This window comes from Nycticebus coucang, chromosome 18 (assembly GCF_027406575.1).
Source record: "Nycticebus coucang isolate mNycCou1 chromosome 18, mNycCou1.pri, whole genome shotgun sequence".
Taxonomy (NCBI): Eukaryota; Metazoa; Chordata; class Mammalia; order Primates; family Lorisidae; genus Nycticebus; species Nycticebus coucang.
In genome coordinates this window covers 18,701,970-18,728,707 of record NC_069797.1, presented here as the reverse complement: position 1 = coordinate 18,728,707, position 26,738 = coordinate 18,701,970, and the positions used below count along the sequence as shown (strand labels likewise).

General features: G+C 39.3%; 1 protein-coding gene across 1 annotated transcript; it reads right to left on the bottom strand.

Moving 5' to 3' along the window:
• Positions 1 to 322: 322 nt before the first annotated feature.
• LOC128570447 (myosin-1) lies at positions 323 to 26,738 on the bottom strand. The gene is made up of 40 exons (XM_053569601.1): positions 26,715 to 26,738; positions 26,436 to 26,466; positions 24,132 to 24,375; positions 23,890 to 24,033; positions 23,620 to 23,776; positions 22,541 to 22,568; positions 21,652 to 21,766; positions 21,461 to 21,553; positions 21,270 to 21,333; positions 20,525 to 20,623; positions 20,328 to 20,431; positions 20,039 to 20,177; positions 19,717 to 19,835; positions 19,480 to 19,629; positions 17,233 to 17,403; positions 15,947 to 16,256; positions 15,784 to 15,851; positions 14,570 to 14,657; positions 14,371 to 14,488; positions 13,917 to 14,040; positions 13,692 to 13,828; positions 13,340 to 13,595; positions 11,560 to 11,802; positions 11,289 to 11,465; positions 10,344 to 10,489; positions 10,174 to 10,264; positions 9,703 to 10,092; positions 9,025 to 9,151; positions 7,319 to 7,437; positions 7,009 to 7,205; positions 5,620 to 5,803; positions 5,008 to 5,173; positions 4,581 to 4,705; positions 3,878 to 4,186; positions 3,587 to 3,790; positions 3,133 to 3,258; positions 2,872 to 3,042; positions 2,494 to 2,598; positions 2,276 to 2,371; positions 323 to 584 (listed from the first exon to the last, which is right to left on the bottom strand). The coding sequence occupies exons 3-40, from the start codon at positions 24,333 to 24,335 to the stop codon at positions 432 to 434; spliced, it is 5,817 nt and encodes a 1,938-aa protein (XP_053425576.1). The 5' UTR covers positions 24,336 to 24,375; positions 26,436 to 26,466; positions 26,715 to 26,738; the 3' UTR covers positions 323 to 431.

Genomic DNA, 26,738 nt, shown 5'->3' with positions numbered 1-26,738 from the left:
TTTGCTTATTCTTAGGATGAATGATTTCCTATCACTTTATGAAGAAAATCATAACATCTTTAGCAGAAAGTAGCTGATGTTTTGCCAAATGTTTACGAAATATTCTATGTTCTGTGTGCCTATGTATACTTCTCAGCTTCACCTACTTCTCTCAGGGAGAGGTATGGTAGCAGTTATTGGAGTCAGCCTAGCTGCTCTCCGTCATGTTTTAATCTTAGCAATTTAGCACTTTTCCATAAAATATAAGCAAACTGTTGAGTGTTTTCCTTTTCTTGGTGCTTGCAAAGATAAATTGACATGGAGGAAAAAAGACACTCAAAAGTTCTTGGTAGATAAATTTTTTATCTCCAAAAGTCATAAGTACAAAACATAGTGACAAAGAATTTCACATTTTGTGCATTTCTTTGGTCACTTTTCAGCATTTAGATAAATTACTCTTCACTTATGATTTTTGTGTGAACCTCCCGGCTCTTCACCCGCAGTTTGTTAACCTGGGACTCAGCAATGTCAGCCCGTTCCTCGGCCTCCTCCAGCTCGTGCTGGATCTTGCGGAACTTGGCAAGGTTGACATTGGATTGTTCCTCCTGTGAATGAAAATGCATTTATGAGGAAAGTAATTTCTAGATCCTTAGGTCATTGGGTTCTGAATTTCATTTCACTTAAAAAGGATTCACTCTAGTAGACCTTTTAAGAAATCTAGAGAAATGCTTTTGAATTTTATTTTGGCATTAGCTCATCTTAATGCCTTTTGAACTCACAGGTAACAAGGAAGAAAGTACAAGTGACATTAGTCTCTGAACATTTAGAACAGTGAACACCTTAGTGCTACTACTAAATATGCCAGGTGTCCAGCCTTGTTTTTTTTTTTTTTTTTCAGAATCCTGAGAATGGAACCAGACCTTTAAAAAATGCAAGTATGCAACCTATATTATACCAAACTATTAGGCTTAAATATAAATTATTGCCACTTGATGAGGTTTAGAAATTACACAAGAAATTTACTCTTTCTTAAAAGTCTCATTAAGAACCCTCCAAAATGTGGCACTGAAATTTAAAATGTTCATAAAGCTTAGAATCACTAAATAATATAGCTTGAAAAAAACCTTCAAGGTAGGAGCTAGAGAAAGATTAATCAGTTTGTCCAAGGTGTGGGGTGTGCGTGTATGTGTATGTGTGTGCGTAGGTATGTGTTTGTTCTCTCTCCCTTGCCTCCCCTTACCCCACTGGCCTTCATTCTCTCTCTCTCTCTCTCTCTCTCTCTCTCTCTCAGACCCTAGGGGTCAGAGAGAAAATAAAAATCATCAATGAACGGAAAAGCTAATTTGTGATATATTATTTGTATATCTACACTTAGTAAATTGATACTAATGGCTTTTATTCCAAATGTATGTATCACTGAGTAGGGAAATGAGTGAAGGTGAGGTGCCTACTGGTTTGAACATAACTTTTGAGCTCCAGACTCTTATATTGTATTTAACTTGTATTTAACACTTCACTAGTATTTAACACTCGGTGATTCCAAAACAGAATTCCTGCTTCCTTCTTGCCCTGCAAATACATTCTTCCCTTAGTTTCCCATTTCAGTATTACACCATCCACTGGATGCTTGATAAATTACCCTTGATTTTCTTTCTTTCACCTCCCAAGGGTAACCTATTAGCCTGTCTTGTAGTTTTCTTTCTCCAGAAAAAATCTTAAATATACCTCCACTTCTTTCCCTCTGCTCCCCTACTGCCCTAATCCAAGCCACAGAATCCACCCAAACGCTTCCTAACAAGTCTCCCTGCACCCACTTGTGTTGCAAATAATCTGTTTTCCATGTAGTAGGCAGAATAATCTTTAAAAATAAATCTATAAATCAGATTTATCGCATCTGACCCAGATTAAAACCATCCCATGGCTTCCTAGTACCCCATGTGCTTAGAATAAAACCAAGACTTCTTACCATTGTCTAGAAGACCCTGTGCTCTGCCTCCTGACTGGCTCTCTACCTTGTCTGTATTTCCTTCCTTTCTTTTTTCTTTTCTTCTTGAATCAGATGTTTTTCCACTCAAGAGCTTTGCATCTGCCCTTCCCCCTCCCTAGAACATTTTCTCCTGGCTTGTCCATTGGTTGTTTTCATTTCATTCTTCAACCTTCATTCAGTCAGTTATCTTCCTTTGCTACCTCCTCATTTTACTCATCTTTTCTTTCATTCCTTTAACTATTAGTAATTGGCCTGGTCATGCCTAAGAACTGGAAGCTGCCCAGTCACCTCAGGGAATTCTGAACTCACCGCTTCCTCAGCTTGTCTCTTGTAGGATTTCACCTTTGCTTGTAGTTTGTCCACCAAGTCCTGGAGCCTGAGAATATTCTTGCGGTCTTCCTCAGTCTAAAATAATATTGTGAAGAGTGAATTGCTTGAAAGTACAAATATCATCAGACTTTGTCATACATGCGGTTTTTAATCCTATGCACACTGGAGTGAAAACCTAGAGAGGACATTTTCCTTACTTGGTAAGAGAGTTCCTTCACTCTTCTCTCATGTTTGCGCAGACCTTTGACAGCTTCAACATTGCGCTTCTGTTCACTTTCAACTTCTGCTTCAAGTTCACGAACCTGCCAGAAGATGGACAGTTTAAGGGCATTTTCTGTAATGCATTCACTCCATGAGGGTCTCCTTCTTCAGATGAGCCACATACTTCACAAGAAGAACTCTGCTTTATATATTGTTTTTGATGCCTTAGTCTAATTGCCCCCATCACACACTATCAGGCATCAGGGAACCTCTCTTCATCTCAGTATGCACTATATCATCTAGCTCTACTAGGTATTCAAAATTGTGTGTTGGATTGGAATGAGGCAGGAATACATGCGGATTAGGAGGCCCACCCTGGCCTCCAGTTTCTGGATCTGCTTCTTCCCGCCCTTCAGCGCCAGCTGCTCGGCCTCGTCCAGACGGTGCTGCAGGTCCTTCACCGTCTGCTCCAGGTTCTTCTTCATCCGCTCCAGGTGGGCGCTTGTGTCCTGCTCCTTCTTCAGCTCCTCGGCCATCATGGCAGCCTAATTAATAGTAAAACAGAATCAATTAAGAGAGCTGAGAGAGCTTACCAAGACTTAAGTCTGACTACCACTGTATTGCCTTCCACTCACATCAGTGATGGCCTTCTTGGCCTTCTCTTCTGCATTACGGGCTTCCTGGACAATGTCCTCCATCTCTCCCTGGATTTGGGAAATGTCAGTCTCCAGCTTCTTCTTGGTGTTGATCAGGCTGGTGTTCTTGTTAAAATATAAAATTTAGAAATATTAAGTATATGAGGGCCAGACTAGGGGCCTGTTGTTCTAAAGAATTCATAAACTAATTAATTAAATGAACTAATTTGTATCCCTTCTTGTTTTGTAGATAATCTGAGCTGATAATATGTTTTTAAAAGATGACCAACTCTGAATGAGTTCAGATAAACAAAAATATTAATACAAAAAATTAAATTTTTAAAACTATCCTCCATGAGACTTTATGAATAGATTTCTAAAAATAGTAGTAAGATTTGAGCAAGAATGTCGTTTTATGCCTTTGTATTTCTTACTAGCTTATTTTTATACTCACCTGGGTGTGCAGGAGCTGGACGCGTTCACTGGCATCCAGGAGCTCCTGTTCCGCCATCTTCCTGCTCCTCTCCGTCTGCTCCAGAGTGGCCCGCAGCTCCTCAATCTCGGCCTGCAGCAGGTTGGCTCTGCGCTCTACCATGGCCAGCTGCTCCTTCAGGTCCTCCTGGCCCCGGAGAGCGTCATCCAGGTGGAGCTGGGTGTCCTGTGGAACAAACAATCATTGAGACACCATGTTCCCAGGGCTGAAGTCACCCCAGTCATCCTGGGACCATCTGTAGGACCCCTTTACCTTGAGGATGCTTTGGGTGTTCCTGTAGTTCCTCAGGGCCTCGGCAGCCATGCGGTTGGCGTGGTTCAGCTGGATTTCCATTTCGTTGAGGTCTCCCTCCATCTTCTTCTTGAGCCTGATGGCATCGTTCCTGCTCCTGATCTCAGCATCCAGGGTGCTCTGCATCGACTCCACCACTCTGACGTGGTTTCTCTTCAGCTGATCAATCTCTTCATCCTTTTCAGCAATTTTCCTATCGATTTCTGACTTGACTTGGTTCAGCTCAAGCTGGATTCGCAGGATCTTTCCCTCCTCATGTTCAAGAGATGCCTTAATGATAGCAGGAGGTGACATTAGCAGGAGAATGAAAGTGTGTAGTATTCTAGGAATAAGAATTAGTTTCTACCTTTGTGCTGTCATCATGCATCTTTATTCCAGTGTTATAGAAATTTCTAGAATGTTTTATTGGAAGTTTTATATGCTTCTTGGGTAGATGATGCCCTTGAAGGCTGTGTTAAATTAACTTACTGGCCCTTGTTTTCTCAGTGTCTAGCATAGTTCCTGACTTTTAGTTATGTTAACTATATGCATGGTCAACTCTCTATCCTCATTCTTGTACACAGAGTAAAAATTACTTTTAAGTTCTCTTCATTCATCAATTCTTACATTCAATAGAGATTAATTCCTCTTGTAATCATTTTAGAGCATATAATGAAATGTTTACCTCTGCCTCCTCTAAAGCAGCCTGAAGTTCAGACTTTTCTTGCTCAATTTGCTTCTTTATTTTTTCTAGTTCATGGATACGTTTTCCTCCTTCTGCAATCTGTTCAGTGAGATCAGAAATCTCCTCTGTTGGAGAACAAAAATGTAGATTTGTTTAGATCAGTGATCCTCAAACTACAGCCCGCGGGCCACATGAGGCGGTGTGATTGTATTTGTTCCCATTTTGGTTTTTTACTTCAAAATAAGATATGTGCAGTGTGCATAGGAATTTGTTCATAGTTTGTTTTTTTTTTTTAAACTATAGTCTGGCCCTCTAATGGTCTGAGGGACAGTGAACTGGCCCCCTGTTTAAAAAGTTTGAGGACACCTGGTTTAGAGAGAGAAAACATTCCTTCAGATCTTTTACTGTTATGGTAAAATGTACTCACGTTGCAAATTCTTATTTTCCCGCTTCAGGGTTTCAAGATGGTCTAACGATTCCTCATAAGCATTCTTAACCTTGAACAGTTCTGTGCTGAGGGAGCGGGACTCCTTTTGAGAAGCTTCAAGTTCAGCATGAGTTTCTTCATACTTCTGTTTCCATTCTGCCAAGATCTGAAGATCAAGGAATGGTCAATAAATTTAGTGGAGAAAGTTTGATGAGATAAAAGCCAACTATTCTGGCAACTCTCAGAATTGAGGTGGTCTAGGGCAGAAAAATGTTTATGAGTGAAAAGAACAGAAACCACAGGAACACTGACACACACACACAAACACACCTGTCAGTAGATCAAGAGCTACTGAGAACAGCCCTCAGATGGTTTTGTTTTGTTTCTTTTTTTTTTTTCAGAGGTGGGTTTTCACTCTGTCACCCAAACTGGAGTGTACTGGTGCTATCATCGGTCACTATAGCCTCAAATTCCTGCATTCAAGCCATACTCCCATCAGCAGGTGTGAGCCACCCTGCCTAGCTCAGATAGTTTGAATATGTGCACTGACGTAGGAAACTATCCATAATCATATGTTGAACATATAATTCAAGCAGAAACTAGACAGGATACCTTATCAAAGTTCCTTTGCTTTTTGTCCAGGGCTGCACAGGCAGCATTTGTTCTCTCTACATCGATCATGAGGTCCTCCACTTCGTTCTGGAGCCTCTGCTTCGTTTTCTCAAGGGAAGCACATTTGGCATTCACAGCCTCTACATGTTCCTCAGCATCCTGCAGACGCTGGGCCAGCTTCTTCCTAAAATGTGAAATATGGATAATAGAAGTAAACAGTTATCGGCTGAAGTTGGTGTTTCAAAGTGGGGGCATATGAGTGAATTCATAGTCAGATTTCTATGTTAACCATTTCCGTGCTCCTACCACCAAATACTGAATTTTGATATTGACATACTTCATAGTCCAGTTTTAAGGCCACCCATGATAATCCTGAGCTAATTAATTTGTCATTGATAGAATATTAATATCTACCTTGAATTACTGCTATTTATGTCTGCACCTCCATTTAATTTTAATCCTGAAAGGGTAGAGTCTTTACCTTGCTGATCTTGTAGGCAGACACACATACTAAGGGCTCAAATATTGGATAAATTGAATTCAAATGAAATATACTTGATTTTGTTTATCTAATTGTGTCCCTTATTTTTTGTTAGTTTTTCGTTAATACATTAATACAAAAGATTTCCCAAATCAATGTAGATTTTGCTTTGAGAGCTCCTCTCAGAATCTCTTTTAAGGTATCTACCAAAACATTAATTCCAGCAACATGGCTATACATTATTCCCAGGTTAAATTACTAGACCTTGTCTTAAACTTTCTGTTGAGTAGGTACATTCTGCCAAAATTCTCCTCTTCTACAATTTAGTCTTAAACCTTTGAATTGAATCAAATATTTAGTCCTTTCTAAAATAATATATTTTCTTTCTTATTACAGAAACAACTCTGTACTTTTTGGTCTTTAACAGTATATTTAAGTTTGCCCCCCCCCCAAATAGTCAGATTTTCACACCTCAAAAGGAACAGTTGTGCTTTAAAGCCTGATTATTTTTCTTTTACATACCTATCGCCTGGACCAATTATACCATTATAGTGGCTAAGAGGAAGGATAGGCCCAGGAGAGTACATTGAACTCTTATTCTGTTTGCACCTATGTAGATATAACAAGATGAAGTCAAAAGTTCTCCTTTTTCCCTTTAAAAAAATCATTTGGCTTCCTCTTACCTTCCATCTTTTCTCTTTGTACCTTCTAACATAATTCATTTCACTAGACAACCTAGAGTGTTTTTTGTTGTTGTTGCTTAGGTTTATATTCATGTGTATTTTCTGCTTAGATTTTTTTTTAATGTGTTTTGGGAGCAAGGATGCTGTTTGCCCATGTAGTACTTATAGCAGATGCACTTTGATTGTTAACAGAGTTATTTCCACTTAACTAAGTCTAGGACTTACTTGGCCTCCTCCAGCTCCTCTGTGCGCTGGATGGCATCCGTCTCGTATTTGGTCCTCCACTGGGCAACCTCACTGTTGGCCTTGGACATTGCCCTCTGTAGCTCAGCCTTGGCTTCCTGCTCCTCCTCATACTGTTCCCGCAGCAGGTCACAGTCGTGGCGGGAGGACTGCAGGGCATGTGCCAGAGCACTCTTGGCCTGGGAACATAGAGATTGTTGACTTAATTTTATGTATTTAAAGTGATTTTTATTTTCTAAGCTCCTGTACGCCACCAGATGATATGGCAACAATGGCAAGAAGTAGGGCTTACTTTTATCTCCTCTTCAAGCTGCCTTTTCAGTTCCTCAATCTGTTGTGTGAAAGCTTGTTTACCCCTTGAGAGCTGAGAAACCAATGAGTCCTTTTCATCTAGTTGGCGTGAATATTCACCTATGAAAGACCAAGATCCAGAAAACTCAAACTTACTTTGGATATTAAATCTCTAAAATAAAAACTGGAGCAGGGAAAGGAAGCCGGGTCTGAATCATGATGGACAGTGTGGATTACAATAAACCACCAGCATCCACTTCAACCCTGATAAACAAGTCTATGTAAAAATAAGAAATATGGAGATCTTTGAGGCACATTACATGCTGTGAACAACATAAGAGATTTTGGAATATATTTAAGGTTATTTGATCACAATAGAAATTAATGAAGAAACATGTGAAAAGAACAAAATATTCCAGTGCTGCTTATCTCAGGCAGGAGTGTTGTACTAGTTTACCTTTCATTGAAAACAAAGGATGAATTCTGTGGGAAAAAGGAACATGTTCATTTTCAAGGCTGAAATAAACAAAATTTGTCTTTCCTGAAAGTTTGGGCCAAAAATATAGGTTCATATGATATACAGGGGGACATATCATAAATGGCAAAATATGAGTAAATGGCATTAAATTTATCTTTAATTCTTTATTTATTGAAATTTATCTTTTAAATCACACTATAATTCAGAAAATGTACATAATGTGATATACATAATCTATTATGTTAGAAAGGAAGGAAAACCTTTGAGCATCATTTTAAGCTAGTTACCTAGAAGGTTTATCTCTTTGACATTTAATAAGAATCATAAAAATAGAATTTTTTATACCACCAAGTTACTAGGAATAAACAAGCACCTAGGAAAAGAAACTACAAGGAGCATCTGACTCTTTGAAAACATACTTTTTCATTTTCATGAAATATACTGACCACCTTTGTAACAGAAGTAAAATTCTCATTGTGAGCCTTATGATAGGAAGAACAGTATTTGAATGTATGTGAGAGAGGGATTCTCCAACACTTTTGCCTACCTATTACTTTAATAGTCCGAAGATCCATGAAACAATTTCCTTGTGGTTACCTCTTACTTGAGGAGATAGAACTTTGATAAAAAGTTGGACGAGTCAGCAGGAGGTGGAGTAAATGCAGACATTTCCCAATTTCACTAATCAAGAATCTACAAACCTACTTGATTACACATCATCTGGCTTGTGGTCCTGAATACTTTCCTCCTTAACTGTGCTAGTTACCAGCAATTGTCAAGACTTCAGGAAAATACTGGAGTAAGCATTCCTTGACAATTGACTTCATCACCGCTGTAATCTGTCATCTTTAAAATGGGAATAATGTTACACAGTCTAATGAGGAAAGTAAAGTAACAAATAGCTTGTGAAAACATGTTGAAAAGTAAAAAGACATAGTGTGAGGGTGTTTTTTATATTTGATAACTTTTTGATTAAAGCCGATGTGCTTTAAAATAAAAGGACCTGGATTTATTTATCTGTCTCAATATTCCTATATCTATATCTATATCCTCCATATCTATGAAAGAAAGCGACCCCATGCCAGTGATTAGTAATGCAGTCATATTAGTATTAGTGGGTGCCTCCCAGGGAAGTAATATATGAACTCAAGTAACTCAATCCTGTTTTTCAGCAAATAGAACACCCAGGGTAAATTTGTTGTTCAAGGTGAACACTGGTAATGGCCCACCTGATTCAGTCTGCAGGCGTGCTCTCTGAGCCGTGAGGTCATTGATGAGCCGCTGCTGCTCTTCTTCCTTGGTCTTAAGTTCACTCAGTTGGTCTTCTAGAGTACGGCACATCTTTTCAAGGTTTCCCTGTGTTCAAGCAGTGATAGAAGACATCTCAAGCAAGCTTTTGCACCAAGGAGAGTTTCAGTAACTCAAACATTCCAGAGAAGATGCAGTAGTTATTAGCTTTGAGTATAAACAATCTTTACAAACAAAAACAATGGAGATCTTAGATTGTGACAGAAAGAGTAATAAGATAGGCTAAACATACTGCTTTGTTAATTTAACTACATTACAAAATTGTCTTGTATGTGATATGAGAATAATACTTGATTTAGTTCATGACATATTTTTGAAAAGCAGTTTATGTTTATGCTTAAGAGAAAAACCAGAAGCCCAATAATCAATAAGAAACATTTGAAAAGTCTCCCAAAGTATAGTTGAATTGTATTTTTCCATTTGAAAGAGCTTCACTTTCCACTCTGCATATTATTTGGGTGTGGCTATTCTCAGATGAAGAGTGAGCACAATGCCAAGCTTGCTCCCTCCTCCTCCTGCTTTTTATTACCTGAGTTTCCTCCTGCCAGTTACTAATGACTGCTACAGAGGTTTCTCTAGGACTTAAGTTATGTGCATACCTTGGCTTTGGAGACCATCTCTACATTACTAGCAAGGTCATCAATCTCCATCTTCATCTCGCTCTTCTCCTTCTCCAGCTTCTGTTTGACCCGCTGCAGGTTGTCGATCTGCTCCCCGAGCTCAGCCACACTGTCTGCGTGTTTCTTCCTCAGTGTGGCTGCCGTGGCTTCATGCTGCAGGGTGGCCTCCTCCAGGTCCCTGCGCATTTTCTGGAACTCAGCCTCTCGCTTCTTGTTCATCTCAATCTGGGCTGAAGTGGCCCCGCCAGCTTCTTCCAGCCGCTCGCTGATCTCCTCCAGCTCCCGGGAGAGGTCAGAGCGCTGCTTCTCTGCCTTGGCCCGCGAGGCCCGCTCTGCCTCGATTTCCTCCTCCAGCTCCTCAATGCGGGCCTGGAAATGATGAAAAATATAAACTCAGCTCCTTGGTGTCTGTCCCCTTTTGAGCCAGACTGATGAAAATCATGTGCTTACCTGTAGCTCCTTGATCTTCTTCTGCAGCTGCATCCCAAGGGCCTGTTCATCCTCAATCTTGCTTTGCAGATTGCTCATTTCAAACTCCTTCCTATTACAAAGTCATCTCATGTCAGTCACAGAAATATTAATAATAATTTGACCATGAAACTTCTGCCCTTCCTACTTACTTTTTAAGCTTTTCATCAAGTTGTAATTTGTCATTTTCTATATCCATTGTGGATTCTTGAGCCAATTTTAGGTCTCCCTCCAGTTTCCTCTTTGCTCTTTCTAGATCCATCCGGATTTTCTTTTCTTGTTCCAAAGACCCTTCAAGCTATAAGTTAATAATCCATGAATATAGTTCCTGGAATGACACCACTTTCCGAGCCAGGCTGAACTTTTAAACATTAATTCATATCTAATCTCAAATTATTTTATTTTTCTATAAATTAGGCGTATTTGCTTCATTGTTTCCATTCTTACTGGTAATATTTACCTAGTCCAAGGATTCATTATTTAAATGGTGAAATGTGCTTCCTTATCCAATTATTACAATAAAGTACAAGTGAGACATTATGCCTTCTACATCTCCCTACTGGAATAATAGTGATCAGTACTTCTCCACGTAGGCTAGACACCACAAAACATTTACAAACCATGGCCTTTGTTAATGACTGCTTAACGTAGATATTTCAGTGGGTTGTCGGTTAGATATCAGATCAAGTTTAAAGTTCAATTTACCTCCCACATTCCTAATTCAGAGTCCTCTTTGCTTTGCTGAGAGAAAACATCACTGATTATTGCTCTTCTTGCTGTTGCTGGACTCCTCGCTTAGAACATCCTGCCTCTTTTTTAATCTTCCCAGAGAACCTCACATTTCAAGCCCAGCAAAAGTCCTATTTTGTTTGTACAGCTTTTCTCTGTGAACATGCTAAGCTTCTTTTCCCTCACTTCTTTTTACCCATATTATCTGTTACTCATCTCTATGCCCTTATATCAGGGATGATAGTCCATATTCCTTATTCATAGGAGGTACTCAGAAAGTATTCATCATATCCTAAGAATACAAACCTATGCATACTGAGTTTATTACCAAATAGAAAAAAAATGTTTTTACATGATGTTAGGCTTACATCATCCACTTGCTGCTCTAGCTTGATTTTAGCCTTGGTCAGGGTGTTGACTTTGTCCTCTTCTGCCTGCAGATCATCCAGGGTCTGCTGGTGGGCCTCTTGGAGGGCCTTCTTCTCCTTGGTCAGCTTTGCAATGGTTTCATCCAGGCCTGCCATCTCCTCTGTGAGGTTTTTCACCTATAGAGGGTAAGGAAGGAGCTTAGTTGCTATCCGGCAGTTTAGTTGCATGGCAGACCTCTGTCTAATAGTGCAGAATATGTATGATTCATACCTTGTTCTCGGTGGCATGCTTCTCCTTCTCAACCTTGGCCAGTGTCAGCTCAAGGTCATCAATGTCTTTCTTGAGTTCTGAACATTCATCCTCCAGTTTTCTCTTCTTGGCCGTCAGCTCAGCATTGATCTCTTCCTCATCCTCGGCTCTCTCAGTCACCTCTTTGATTTTGGCCTCAAGTTGTATTTTGGTTTTGATCAGCTGGTCACACCTTTCCTCTGCATCAGCCAAGCTATCTGCTTCCTGAGAAGAGACAATAGATACTTTTAGATTTTAGTCCCCTGAATATTTTCATATTTCATTAAAACTTTGAAACAAACAAGAAAATTACTTTTTTAAGGCTAATTAGGTTAATTTTTATTAGCTTTCTACTATGTAGCAAACATTTATTTAGCACTTATGACTCTGGAATTTACATTATGGTTCCTGGGTGAAATTATTATATGATTATATTTGCTATAAACTACCTATAATTTGTTGGTATACAATTTCAGATCAGTTTTCTTTGTTTAATAAGTACTTTCAGGAAATTTTAGTACATGAAAAATCAACAAATAAAAGGACTAGATATTCAGTAGGTTGCTAGGAGGGAGGGGTGCTACCAGAAAAGTCCCTTAATGGGAAGACATGTCCTCCAGCGACAGAGTAGAACTAAAGGGAGGATCTGGAAGAACTGAGGAGGAATGAAACATGTTAAAGATGATGCTTAGAGAAATAGCAAGCATGTTTCTCTTGAGAGAAATAGGAATTGAGATGAACTCTGTGAGGACCTGGACAGTCTCTCTGGCTCAAAGCTGTATCACAAGTATCTGGAACTTCCTCAGATATGTGTTATATAACTAGTTGATGGATGCTGTTGAAATGAGGTCATACTATATTCAAGGGAGAGGAGGACGCTTGGATTACGTTTAGACGCTCTCTTCGATTATCTCTCGATTCTTGTGGGTGTGATGAACCACCGTTTAACTGGGGAAAATCCTGATGTACATAAAGAACAGGGAAGTCACAGTGCCAACCTGGGCACCTTCCTTATTATATATCTAAATCTTCTAGGCCCCATGGGGCTAATTTATTCCCTTTCTAAAGTCCAAGAACTAGACAGTAACCCATAATGTTTCTATTGTTGATACTGGTGGCAGCAACTGAACGCTCATCATTTGGGTCACAAAAATGGTTAGACGGTGGCCCTTGATCAAATTTTTCTCCATAAGCCTCTGAATATTATTTATTGGGACATCAGAATGAAAATATCAACCCTGTCTCTCATGTTTTGCATAAAAATTGATATATCTATAGAAAGCATTGCCATTATTCTTGCCATGATTCTGTTCTTGCAGGTACAGGAAATTTTCTAAAAATAAAATTGAGCAGAAAGTTGCTAGGGGACTATAGATATAAAAATTGGTAATATTGGTTTCAACTTGATGCATTTTCATCACAAAGTCTCCTCTTTTCACTGACAATATTGTTCTTTTTTCACTCTTCTTATTTTGTTCAGTAGGGAGAATCTTAGGAAGCAAAGCTCACCTTATCTCCTAGTCACATTCTGTTAGAGGAGAAACAATGAGGGAAAGTGAAAATGTTTTTTTCTCTTCTTGACAGCAAGGAATCCTGCCATAGTGATTTTTAATGATGTTGTATATAAAATTTCATATAACATTATAAAGGAGGTGGGGGTTCGGAAAGATTAGTAACCTAGTCCTTAGTTAGGAAGAATCTAGACCTTTCCTTAAGCTAAAGTTTTAGCATCAGGCTACAAGAAATGGGGTCTAATACTCACAGCTTGAACCTGGAGCTGCAGGTCATTTTTCTCTTGCATCAGAGCTACCATCTTTTCTTCCAATTCTTTCCTTTTTGCCTCTGACTTAGCCAGCTCTTCTTTGGCCTTCTCAAAATCTTCCTTCATGGTGGCCATCTCCTTCTCTGTCTCTGCACTCTTCAGGAGGGGCTTGATCTTGAAATACAGCTTCATCCAGGGCCAGTGCTTCACATTCATGAAGGCACGGATGTTGTACTGGATACAGAAGATGGATTCTCTGTGATAGGAGCAGAATGTCCAAAGTCAGATTAAACAGGAAACAGAATTAAAAGGCATGAGCTGATGGGGTTGAGTGAAGTATCCTGATTCATACCTTCTCTCTACCATCCTCTGGTACTCCACTCTTGCCAAGAACCCTCTGCATCTGGCCTGGGTCCGGGTGATCAGCTGGGCCAGCTTGTCATCTCTCATCTCCTCTAGGAGCCCCAGAAGACCAGCTTTGAAAAACACCTGTACATGGGCAGAGTTGTAGATCAGAAACTTCACATAAAGTTCAAAGAAACAGGAATAGCATCAGGTCAGATTTTGAGACTATTACCTTGGTGTGACCAAATTTATACTGGGTGTGGTCGATATCGATGGACCCAAGGAGCTTCTCAGAAGCCTTCTTGCTATCGATGAATTGTCCCTCGGGTATAGCACTTGCATTTAATACCTTGTATCTGTTGAAGACAAACAAATAAATGATAGTTATATTTTAAAATGGTAATTATATGACTATCATATATTAGCCACCAACAAGAAGTCTTCCTGCTTGACTATAGGAACAACATGTCCATTGAGTAGTCTAACATAAATAGGAAATCATATCTACCCCTTGATCTATTCTCTGTATATTCAAAGGACTTCAGACTTTTCTTATGTCACTTCAGAGTCTGTTGAATTTGTTTCTCTTCTCTTCAATTTTAATAGAGGTATAAAAATTCTTTCATTTAAAAATTTAAAAAAGCAATGAGAACCTCTTAAAACAATGCATAGTGAGAATGTCTGACCTTTGTTTGAAGTCTGCATAAAGGATTCTGCTTGGGAATCCTTTTCTACAGATGCGGATGCCTTCCAGCACGCCGTTACACCTCAGCTGGTGCAGGACAAGTTCATGCTCCATGGCCCCTGAAGGAAAGAATGCACGTACTGTATTTCATGGTTTAAAGCAAACACACTAGAGCTTGTTGGATACTAAAAGCATCTTACCAGGAGTTTTGGTTTCATTGGGGATGATGCACCGTACAAAGTGGGGGTGAGTGCTCCTCAGGTTGGTCATTAGCTTGTTCAAATTCTCCTGTGGAACCATACGAATTTATAATTTTAAAAATGCACTGTTTTGTACATTCATATTTACAGACATAATTATTGTGTCCTGACATTGATTCAATTCTAATGAATCATATCCATATTTGAATTTTCAGAGTTTTCTCTGGAACTTCCACATTCCCAATATGTCCTCCTATTTTCTAATTTTGTGCATTATAAACACGTTTTTTCTATTAGTTGTTGAAGTGGTTGTTCACAGCTGTTGAATTTCCTAACATACATTGTAAACTTACTGTAAACTCTAAAAACATGGAAATACTCTACCCATACTCTTTTGCCTAGATACGTAGTCTGGTTTTGCTGCTAATTCAATATCTTCCTCCAAAACACACATTTCTTTCTTTACTTAACTTTCAGTTGTAGCTGTCTCTCTAACATACTCCTATTGCTTATTGTAGATACAGAACTATCTCCTCCTATGGATACACGGGAAGTGATTTTTTAATTCTTTTTTCTTGGAGTTGGCAGAAGACTGACAGCCATGTTACCAAGTATGTAAAGTTTTCCATCCTTTAGAAATCCTGGTTTTTCAGAATAACTAAAGCTTTAGTTATTAGAGATGGGATTATAAATGGAATTCCTAAAATAAAATTTTCTTAACAAGCTATTTTTTTTTATCATATCTGGTTTCTTATATTCTTTGACTTAGACTCCAGTTCCCACCACTATTCTTCTATTTTTAAATTTCAAAACCTAGAAATTTCAGTTCTATACCAATATACTCTTACGCACCAAAATTGTTTGGAGGCTCCCAAGAGGCTTAAACAAATTTCATGTTGTATTTAATCCTGTCTCAATAGAGTCTTCTAAGTATCAAATGACCTTATTCCCAGTCCCCGAACTGAATTTTACCATCTGACTTCTGCAATTCACGTTCATCTCTCCTGACTTTCATCTCTCCTTTTGGATACTGAGATATCTCTTCCAAACTGTTCCCAAACTTCCTAAAACTCAGTTCTGCCATTATCGGCTTTCCTATCTCCTAGAGTCACATTCAGTTCTAGAACCCTTGCAAGATTATTTCCCTTTGCTCACACATGTAAGTAAAATTTAATGTCCTAAATCTAATTAAAGAGAGAAAATGAAGGCTTTACCCTGAAAAGAGCAGACACGGTCTGGAAAGAAGAACCCTTCTTCTTGCCACCTTTCTTACCACCAGCCTCTGAGGGGAACAAAGAAAGCACAGGCCATTGTATGACACGCTTTCTCTGATTATGTTGCATATATCAATAAAAGATTAATTCTATTGAAAATTACCTGCTTCTGCTGCTGTTGCCCCAGAAAAGAGGTTAGCCAGAGTCTTCATTGCAGACTTCTGGTACAGCCCAACCACGGTCTCATTCAGGGGGTCCTTGTTCTTGTCAAGCCAGCCAGTAATGTTGTAGTCCACAGTGCCGGCATAGTGCACCAGTGCAAAGTGGGCCTCGGCCTTGCCTTTCGTAGGCTTGGGCTTCTGGAAGTTGTTTGATTTTCCAAGATGTTGTTCATAAAGCTTGTTCTTGAAGGAGGTGTCTGTGGCCTTAGGGAACATGCACTCCTCCTCCAGGATGGAGAAGATGCCCATAGGCTAGAAGAATGAAAAAAAATAAATGGCATTTGAATTCTGACTGCTTGTAGAAATAATAAGTGACATTAATAAGCCCATTTGAGTAAATGTATCCTTTTAAGTCCATGGAGTTGATGTAAATTCAATTCTTTTGGTCAAAAGTCATTAATTAACACATATTTATTGGCTGCCGAACAAAGAGCCAAGTGCTTTGTCAGACTATGGGATATGGCAGAGCAGGATAGTCAAATGCTGTGCTCTGTGGAGTCAGTGTCTTTAACCACAAGGCCTTAGAGCAATATTTTTCCCAAGTGTGACTGACAAATTAGCTACATTAGGCTCACATTAAAAATGTCAATTCCAAGGTTTTATCCCACTATTACCAAAAACTATTTCTAGGGGTGAAAAGAGAGAAACCTGCAATTGTGTTAAGTACTGTTAGTGAGTCTTTGGCACGACTGGAGTTTGAAAAGCTCTGCTTTAAAGTAGAGTAGTAGAAATTTATACTACAGACACCAGTAATAATGATTCCAAGGATGGCAAAGAAACAATAAGTAAAAAATATTCTAGTCAATGCTCTTTCTGTAAGGAAAGATGGCTTTACCTGTGAGGTTTAAAGTGGACTCTATAGAAAATATTTATTCTCCGGGATATGTACCTCAGAGCTGGTAAAAGAAGTAGTTTCCTGACTTGGTTTATAAGTAGGAATCCTTTTCCAGGGGTCCTCAAACTACGGCCCGCAGGCCACATGTGGTGGTGTGATTGTATTATTTCCTGTTTTGTTTTTTAACTTCAAAATAAGATATGTGCAGGGTATATACAAATTTGTTCATAGTTTTTTTTTTAAACTATAGTCCGGCCCTCCAATGGTCTGAGGGACAGTGAACTGGCCCCCTGTTTAAAACATTTGAGGACCCCTGGTATACTAAGGTTTTATGATTTTGCTTTTCAATACTGTATAGTGGTATAATCTGTAGTCTGGAAAAAGCAAACAAACCTTCTCGATGAGCTCGATGCAGGCGGCCAGGTCCATGCCGAAGTCGATGAACTCCCACTCAATGCCTTCCTTCTTGTACTCCTCCTGCTCCAGCACGAACATGTGGTGGTTGAAAAACTGTTGCAGTTTCTCATTGGTGAAGTTGATGCACAGCTGCTCCAGGCTGTTGAACTAAAAAGTGGAAAATACAAATTAACTTTCAATTTATAATGAAAGCTTTCTCTTTGAAGGGGGCTCTTTTTAGTTGGTTAGCTTAACTGCCCTCTTAGAATGGTATGGTTTTATCCTGCCTGTAACAAGCCACACACACACACACACACACACACACACATACATACACATGATGTCCATGTTCATGTGCAATTTAAAATAGTTAATATGAACTTTATGGACACCCTGTATATATATAGTTTTTGCTGCTTCCAGCTGCAAAACTTTTGCTTTTGTCACTACACTTGTTAGAATTATCTCTTACACACCAGTAAGCTCTGAATGATGCTTTCCTGTGCAATAAAAAAAAAAAACCTCTTTGGATTTTACAATATCTAATTTTGTTGATCAGTGTTTTTTTATTGATTTATCTCTTTATGATTATGTTGTGTAACTAGCTACATTTGTTAGATCTGAGCCATTGTGGTCTATATGTTGTTATTAACAATAGGAATTAAAATTCAACAGCTAACATTTGTTGAACATTTACTACATGAGAGACACTGTTTTAAGTGCCTTGTATAAATGAACTATTGCACTTAATCCTTGCAGACACTTTTTAAAAATGGAATGATTTGCTCATCTCATGGATGAGGAAATCTTCCTAAAGAGGCTAGATAAGCTGTGCAAGGCCATGCTAGTAAGGGGCACAGGAGGACCCCAACATTTTGACAAGAGCCAGTATTTGTAACCACTCCCAGAACTTGAGTAGATCTGCAGGGCTGTAGTCAGGACACCTAGATATAAACCCAGTTGAGGATGCCTCTGTCAAAGAGTGTTATCACTGCACACAGAAGTCAAAGTCACAGTTCTACAACATAGATGAACTTGGCAAACATTATGCTAAGTGAAAGAAGCCAGTCACAAATGGCCACATGTTGTATGATTCCATTATATGAACTGTCTAGAACAGCCAAATCCAGAGATAGGAAGTATACTGGTGCTTCCCATGGCCTGGGGAAGAAGAGAAAGGGAAGTTGGGGGATAACTTCAATAGATAGGAGGTTTCTTGTTGGGATGAAGAAAATGTTCTAAAACTGACCATCATGGAGATAGTGCATAACTGGAAATATACCAAAAACATTGAATTGTGTACTTTAAAGAAGTGAATTATATGGTACATGAATTATATCTCAATAAAGTTATTATATAAAAAATCTCAAAGAGATCACAAGTTTACCCTGTCATTAGTTTCCTTATTTTAAAATGTGCGGCTTGCTCTTTCTATTCCCGCTTGGTGACAGATTATTCTTCTCTTTCCATGTTGGCTTGGGAATGTCTAAAGTGCTCTTGTACCTAAAACTCAGAAAATTTTATTCAATTTCTATCAGTCCACACATAGACAAAGGTTTAAACACGTGACCTCCAGATGAGACACATTCAAGATACTGCTGTTAAGTAGAGGTCTTTGGTAGCCTTATTTGCTCAACTATGTAGCAGGTGTTCTTTCTCAGGCAGACAAATTTGAGTTTATTTATAATGTTGTTTTTGTCCTCTATGCCTGGGTATTGCAGAGGTTTTCCTAATATTTCAGCACACACTGAATTAGGCAGATAGGAATCTTGAAGTCTTTCTTTAAGTGTGTCATGTCTTCCCTACCACTATTTCAGATGGCACCCTCATCATCTTCTTTATCATTTATTGAGTGCTGACTGTGTGGAGGCTGTGCTAGGGGGTTAAATTCAAAAATCTGATAACTGGCAGAAAGATCTCAGAAGTGATGTTGTTATCTGGAGTGCTAAGGGCATTACCTACAGTTCCTAGTTGAATTTGCCCAGTGATGGGTCAGGTACCATTCCCAACATCACCACTTAGGAATGAACAGAGCTAGAGCCTGAGTCCAGGTCCACCTCCTTCCAGAGTCCATGCCCTTCTGGGTGTCACTTCATGTTTCCTTTGATCCTTTTCCATGTGCTGGTTAATTTTATAGCACAGCTGGTTTTCACAGACTCTTTTCATACATGGCTGCAGTCAAGCTGTATGACTTTAGTGACCAGATTTGTAACCTTTCCTGCTTCAAAGTTTCTGCCAACTTACATCAAAGATCTCAAAGCCAGCAATGTCCAAGACCCCAATGAAGTATTGCCTGGGCTGCTTGGTGTCCAGCTGCTGGTTGATGCGTGTGACCATCCACAGGAACATCTTCTCATAGACAGCCTTGGCCAGAGCACCCACGGCATTGTACACCTTCACAGATAGAGTGAAGTGTTGGCATTATTAAAGGGTGTCATGAAAGCCTGGGTTGTATGTGATTCACTGAGATCATGCACTTACCTGCTGTACAGTCTGACCTTTGGTGACATACTCATTGCCAACCTTGACCCTGGGGTAGCAGAGGGCTTTGAGCAGGTCGGCAGAGTTCAGACTCTGGAGATAGGCTGCCTTGTCAGCAACTGCAAAGACATAATTCAGGTACCCAACATGACCTACTCACATAATTCATAGGGGCACAGTACTGAGTGAATCACAGTATTGAGTGAATACCCCTCCCTATGGGGGTATGTATGTCCTTTGGAAGCTCAGCTATAAAGGAGACTTGAGTTTGGGATGGACAATTTTTGCCTATATTCTCTCATACCCAGATGGAGGTTTGTACCTTCAGTGCCATCTGGCTCAGCTTGCTCTTCACGCTGCTTTTGTTTGAATTTCATGTTTCCGTAATGCATCACAGCCCCTGTGAGCTTATAGATGGACACTCTTTCATCAGCAGTGAAGCCCAGGATTTCAATGGCACTCTATGGGGACACATGAGAGAACCAAAGTGAGTACAGAAGACATTAACTCATTTAGGAGAATTTATACTATATCTGTAACTATATCTACAATCATGTTATTATCATTCCCATGTAAAATGAACTTTAAGAAAAATGCCTTGTGTAACTCACATCTGTGGCCATCAACTCTTCTTGGTCATCAATGCTGGGAACTGTGATCTCCCCCTGACTGACGAAGGCATAGTCATATGGGTTGGTGGTGATCAGGAGCATTTCTGGGTACACAGAATTCAAGTTATACATTTTACAATTTGAAGATGTTAGTGCAGTGATTAACTTCTAGTCTGTGAATTTAAGTTCTTTCTTACCAATTAGATCTGGCTTCTTGTTAGACATGATCTGATAAAAAATATGGTAACTTCTTTCAGCCTTTAGCTGGAAAGTAACTCTAGACTTCTCCAGAAGATCTGCAATGGACAGCAGACGTCAAATTAGGCAGAAAAAAATTACAGAGTGACCTGGAGCAATTTTGGAACCTGAGATCATTATTTAGGTATTATTGGCCGCTTGAGATTTTAGCAGAATGTTCCCACGAGATACCACCTGTTACATCTTTACAAACACCATTGGAGTTCTTACCACCTCTAGAAAGAAAAAGACATATTCACTTCTCATACGGAAGATCCTTCACATTTGGAACTTAATTGAGTCTTGCGACTCCTTCCTCCCGAGGGTCTCCTGTTACTCTCTAACAGAGGGGCTGCTAAAGCAACAATTATCAAGGCCCAAATGAGGAAGAAATCACATATCCTCAATCCATGGGCAACTCATTTACTTTGAGGGTTATTAGGGTTTTTTTGTTTGTTTTAGAAAAATTAGAAATCCTTCTCAGACTGGGATACTTCGCATAGGCACAGCAGTTCCTACAGAATTATTAGCTCATGACTGCAGTGAGTAGAGCATGCAGTGGGCTATGGCTAAGACTGGTATTAACCATGTTGCTTGGCAGCAGCTGGTGCTTTACAGGCTGTGTGCTCAGCAAGATCTGCAAAGTGTTCCTCCAAACTGTCATTTGTCACTCTGGGATTATATTTAGGAGGTCTTGTTACTCACATGTTTCAATATCAGCAGAAGCCAGTTTCCCTGTGGTACCAAAGTGGATCCTGATGAATTTACCCTTGCAATAAAAGAGATGTGATATATGAAACTTGAAGAACACAACACAGATGCCATTGAATTACTCCAGATATGCTTTCTCTGGCATCTAAAGGCAGAGCAGACCCTTCTGTGACCAAGAGACTTACAAAACGAGAGGAGTTGTCATTCCTCACAGTCTTGGCGTTGCCAAAGGCCTCCAGTAGGGGGTTGGCACTGATGATTTGATCTTCCAGAGTCCCCTGCAAAGGCAAGAACAGTCCTTGCATCTGAGGCTCAGAAATTTCTTACCCTAGAACCCCAGCAGAGCCTGGGTTCTGACCGTGGCAATCACACGCACCTTCATTTTGCCAGAAGTTGCTTCCTCCTTCTTCTTCTCCCCAGTGACTGCAATTGTTGCGAAGTACTGGATGACACGCTTGGTGTTCACAGTCTTTCCTGCCCCAGATTCTCCACTGCCAAACAAAAACCAAACATGTGAGAAATTAAGCTCTGTGACAAATAAAACTACTTCTGCCACCAGCATTTCCTGTCTCATGCATCTGTTTTTTATCTCTGTCAGAGTCTTTTAGATCTTTCTCTTCAGCCTACATATAGCTCATATTACTTCTGTTGCTTTACACTGACAAGAACTAGAGAAATTCATTTATTATTCATGCAACACATATTTCTTGGGTGCTTAAAATGCGTCAGGCTCTCTTTTGGAGACTGAGGCTTGGGCTTGAGGGGACCTGAAGTCAGCCACATAACAAATATATAGCAAATGGAATATATTAGTAAGAAACTCTACAAAATGCACATTTGTTCTTCAGCTTCCTTAGACCAGAGAGAGGGCTCAAGATTGGTCTTTGAAAGAATCCATGTTCCCTAAGTAGACCCAAAAGTGAACCACTGGTGAAAGTCCCAAACTCCTCTACCTTTAGAAACTGTGCACTGCCTACTGCCCCATACGGGGTTCTGGCCATTCTGAGAAGGCATTTTACATTTCCAGCTCCCAGAAAAGTTCTGTGCAATGTTCAAGACTGGACTGGCTAAGGAGGTGTTTTGGAGCATTGTTATTTTACATTCTGACTCAGTCTAACCTTTGCAATAAAGCTAAAACAATATCTAGTTGTAGTCTGGATCATCCCATCACTTTAGTAAGAGGCCATTAACTAATTTCTTCTTTTGGTTTGTTGTTTTCCCAGTGAGAATAAAATACCAATGAATCTCACAATAGGAATACATACGTGATCAAGATAGATTGATTCTCCCGATCTAGAAGAAAAACAGTGGATGGTTACCATATATTTCAGTTACATGAACAAAACTTTCTAGAGGAAAACAATTAGAGTATTTGTGTCATATTTTCAATGGAGTTTTTCTATATATTTTTGGAAAGTTATACATGTTACTATTCTTAGGCCTCTTAAATTAGGGAAGAGACAAATCAATATCATATATTAAATTCTTTAAGTCACCACAGGTAATGCGTCCTGTTGATTTAATATAAAAAGCAGCACACTCCAAAGCCAAACCCTAGTTCTCACCTATAGATTTCAATGGCATGTTGCCTGCTGATTAATGCTTATAACTGAAAACTGCATAAGATGATAAGGGGTTGGGCTCTGGCTTAATAGGTTAAAATATTGTTAATCAAGCCAAGGTTAAGATTTAGTTTCTAAATGAGTTGATTCGCTTCACAGAGAAAAAAAAAATTGGGTCTTATGGCCACAGACCACAGCTCTAACTATGATTAATCTTCTCAAAAGTGTGCCATGTGTTCAAGAAAGATAATGTACATAAGAGAGAATGTGTCTCAATCAAAAGAAAACCCTTTAAGAAAGGAAAATAACAACTTCTGTTTATATGCATGTAAACCCCAAAGTATCATCCTCATTAAGAAGAGGACATCTTCATGACCCTAAAGAGATAATAGTACTTCTAAAGTATCAAATTTATAATCAACAAGAAACTGAAGCACTGAAAGGATTGAACGTTTTTCATTTCTATTTAGATAAAATATGATTCAATTGATACTTAATGTTACTCTTATTACTTAAATATATAAAATAAATTATGTGTTTCCAAGCAAGGAGACTGAACAAATAATGGGATGGAAGAGTAGTATGGTCTGGTTCCAGGCAGATGGAGTCAGGAGAGCTGAGTTTTAGTCCAAGCTTCACAGTATGAGCCTCTCTGTGCTTTAGTCACCTGCTCTGAATAACCAAGGAGTTGGATTAGGTTTTTTCTAATGGTCTTTTTAGCTCTAACATTTTGTGACCATGGATGGTAAAATATTCATGTGAATATCAGTTGAACCACTCACCAGTCAGCATGAACTGATAGGCGTTGTCAGAGATGGAGAAGATGTGGGGTGGGGCCTCCTGGCGCTTTTTGCCTCGGTAGGCCGTCACCACCTCTGCATTATACACTGGCAACCACTTGTAGGGATTGACAGTGACACAGAACAGGCCAGAGTAGGTCTGCAGACACACAAAAAGGAAATATAATTATTTGGTGGAGACCTAAATCATCTACTATTTTACAAAAAATATTAACTGTTCACATGAGTAGAAGGCATTGAATAAGAACTCACATAGATCATCCAGGCTGCGTAACGCTCTTTGAGGTTGTACAGCACGGCAGGCTCATGCAGGTGAGTCATCATGGCCATGTCCTCAATCTTGTCATATTTGGGAGGGTTCATGGGGAAGACTTGGTCATCTTTCACAGTTACTGTCTGTCAGTCAAACAAGAGAAGCCAAGATTGAAACATAAGGGCCAGCTAACTAACCCAAAATGAGGCCCAGTCTAATGAGCTCCCAGTGTTACACTCACAGTTCCGCCCTCAGTCTTGGCTGTCACTTTCCCTCCTTCCCTGCTCTGCACTGTGGCTTTCACAAAGGACTCCTTAGCATCCACCACAAAGACTGATGTCTTGGCATCAAAAGGCTTGTTCTGAGCTTCAATGCGCTCCTTTTCAGACTTTCGGAGGAAAGGAGCAGCCTCCCCAAAAACCGCCATCTCCGCATCTGAACTCATGGCTGCGGGTTATTGATGGCAGCCCAGTGAAGGACCCTGTCTGGCAGAAGGGGAAAAGAAATTATAGAAATTCAGAAACTGGATCATTAGATTCTTATGAAATTCTTTTGTTTATATATTTTTTTTATCACCGACCAGTTGAGTACTTAGCATTGTGCTGGCTGTGACTACCTCCCTATCTTGGTTGCAGGTGAAGTATCAGTGTCCTTCTTCTGTGCCAGTGCTGACAGATACTTAAATCGTGCATTTGGAAAGAGACTGTTGTTTCTGGCTCACCTATTGCAATCTCTTCGCTGCTTTCTCTGCTTCATTTGTTATGTGTGTTAATCTTATTTAGGCAAAGCTGCCTGTTATTGGCTTACTCAGAAAACAGAGCTAAGATGATGGCAGGATATTCTCTCATTTTTCACTTCTAATTTTTGTCTTTCCAACTGGATTATAAGCACCTAGCAGGCAGGGAGCACTTCTGTTTTGATGGTATTCTTCATACCTCTTAGACTATATGCTGGACACAGAGCTCAAAGCTCAAAGCTCAAAGTTTGATGAATTAAAACAACAATAGGAATATGTTGTTACAGTTTTAGGAACTGTTTTGAACACGGTGAAAATCTTTTAATTTAAAGTAGGGCATTAAAAAGACTACCAGACTATAAAGAAAAGTGGAAATGTGCATTGCTTTGTTAAAAAATATTATGTGTTGGGGCGGCACCTGTGGCTCAGTCGGTAGGGCACTGGCCCCATATACCGAGGGTGGTGGGTTCAAACCCGGCCCCGGCCAAACTGCAACCAAAAAATAGCCGGGCGTTGTGGTGGGTGCCTGTAGTCCCAGCTACTCGGGAGGCTGAGACAAGAGAATCGCTTAAGCCCAGGAGCTGGAGGTTGCTGTGAGCTGTGTGAGGCCACGGCACTCTACGGAGGGCCATAAAGTGAGACTCTGTCTCTACAAAAAAAAAAAATATATATATATATATATTATGTATCAATTTCTCTTGTCCTTGTATCATAATTTGGATAAACTATCTTCTTCACCAATCTTTAGCATTTATCAAAGATTTATTTTAAAATATTATGACCTATGTTGTTTTGCTTTATTAATATTCTCATAAAAATTTCACAAAACATTTTCTTTTCAAGATCCATCTCTTACCACTTTAACTAGCATTCTTTAATCCTGTCAATAGTCATCATATATAGTATATTTTATAATAATAAAGATACTTTTTCCAGAAAAACTCACTTGGGTAAAGTTTTTCACATTTTTTCCATTCAAACTACTGTGACACAGATAACAATTAAAATTCCTTATCTTGCTGGAAAGGCTCACAAACATGTTTTGTATCACATGTTTTAAAATCTCCATGTTACAGATTGTGAAACAACATACAGACTTCAGCACCGTTTCCAAGACGAGGATTCAAACCATTGTATTTATCCATTTAGACATTATCTTAAAGGTTTTCATATTGTGTAGTGCTTAGTATAAGCTGAAGTACAGAAAATGGACATTTTCTCTATAAGGAAGAACATTCTAAAATGTTGTATTTCGTGTTATAGTACTATCATTTAAAAGATAAACTATAATGCTGGAAATAGAAAAAATTATGCATGAAACTACTAAGAATTCTGAGAAAGCATTTTCATATACTGCAAAGGATATGAGTTAATGAGAACTAGTTTCTAAATTTATCCACAGTTCTTTTTCTCTTTCTGTGGATGATTTTATTTATTTATTTTATTATTAAATCATAGCTGTGTACATTAATGCGATCATAAGGCACCATACACTGGTTTTATAGACCGTTTGACACACTTATATCACACTGGTTAACATAGCCTTCCTGGCATTTTCTTAGTTATTGTGTTAAGACATTTATATTCTACATTTACTAAGTTTCACATGTACCCTTGTAAGATGCATCACAGGTGTAATCCCACCAATCACCCTCCCTATCCACAGTTTTTAAAGTGAAACATGATTCATCATGAAATTGAACAGCTTTTATTTATTTACCACCTCCCCCATCCCTGACCACTTTCTGATTCACTGCAGAAAATTCCTTGCACTCTGAGGAATGAGAGAAAAAAAAACTAGGATCTTACCTTAGAGATGTAAGCTTGAAGTAGGTCAGAACTATAAGAAATAGAGCAAATCTTCTGATTAAATTCTAGCACCGAACGAATTATAGTGTAATTCTTAACTGAGAACCAGGAAATGAATGGGAGGACGACAGCATCGAATTAAAATTGCCGTGGAGTGAGTTGGTGCTTCACTGGCAGGGCTGCCAGAGGCAGTGGGAGCCAGGATGTGTGGCATGCACGCGGTTAGCCAGACATCCCTCAGCGTCCTCCCGACAGAGCCCTGTCCTCACACACACTTACCTTGAAGCTTTATGAGGAGAGACA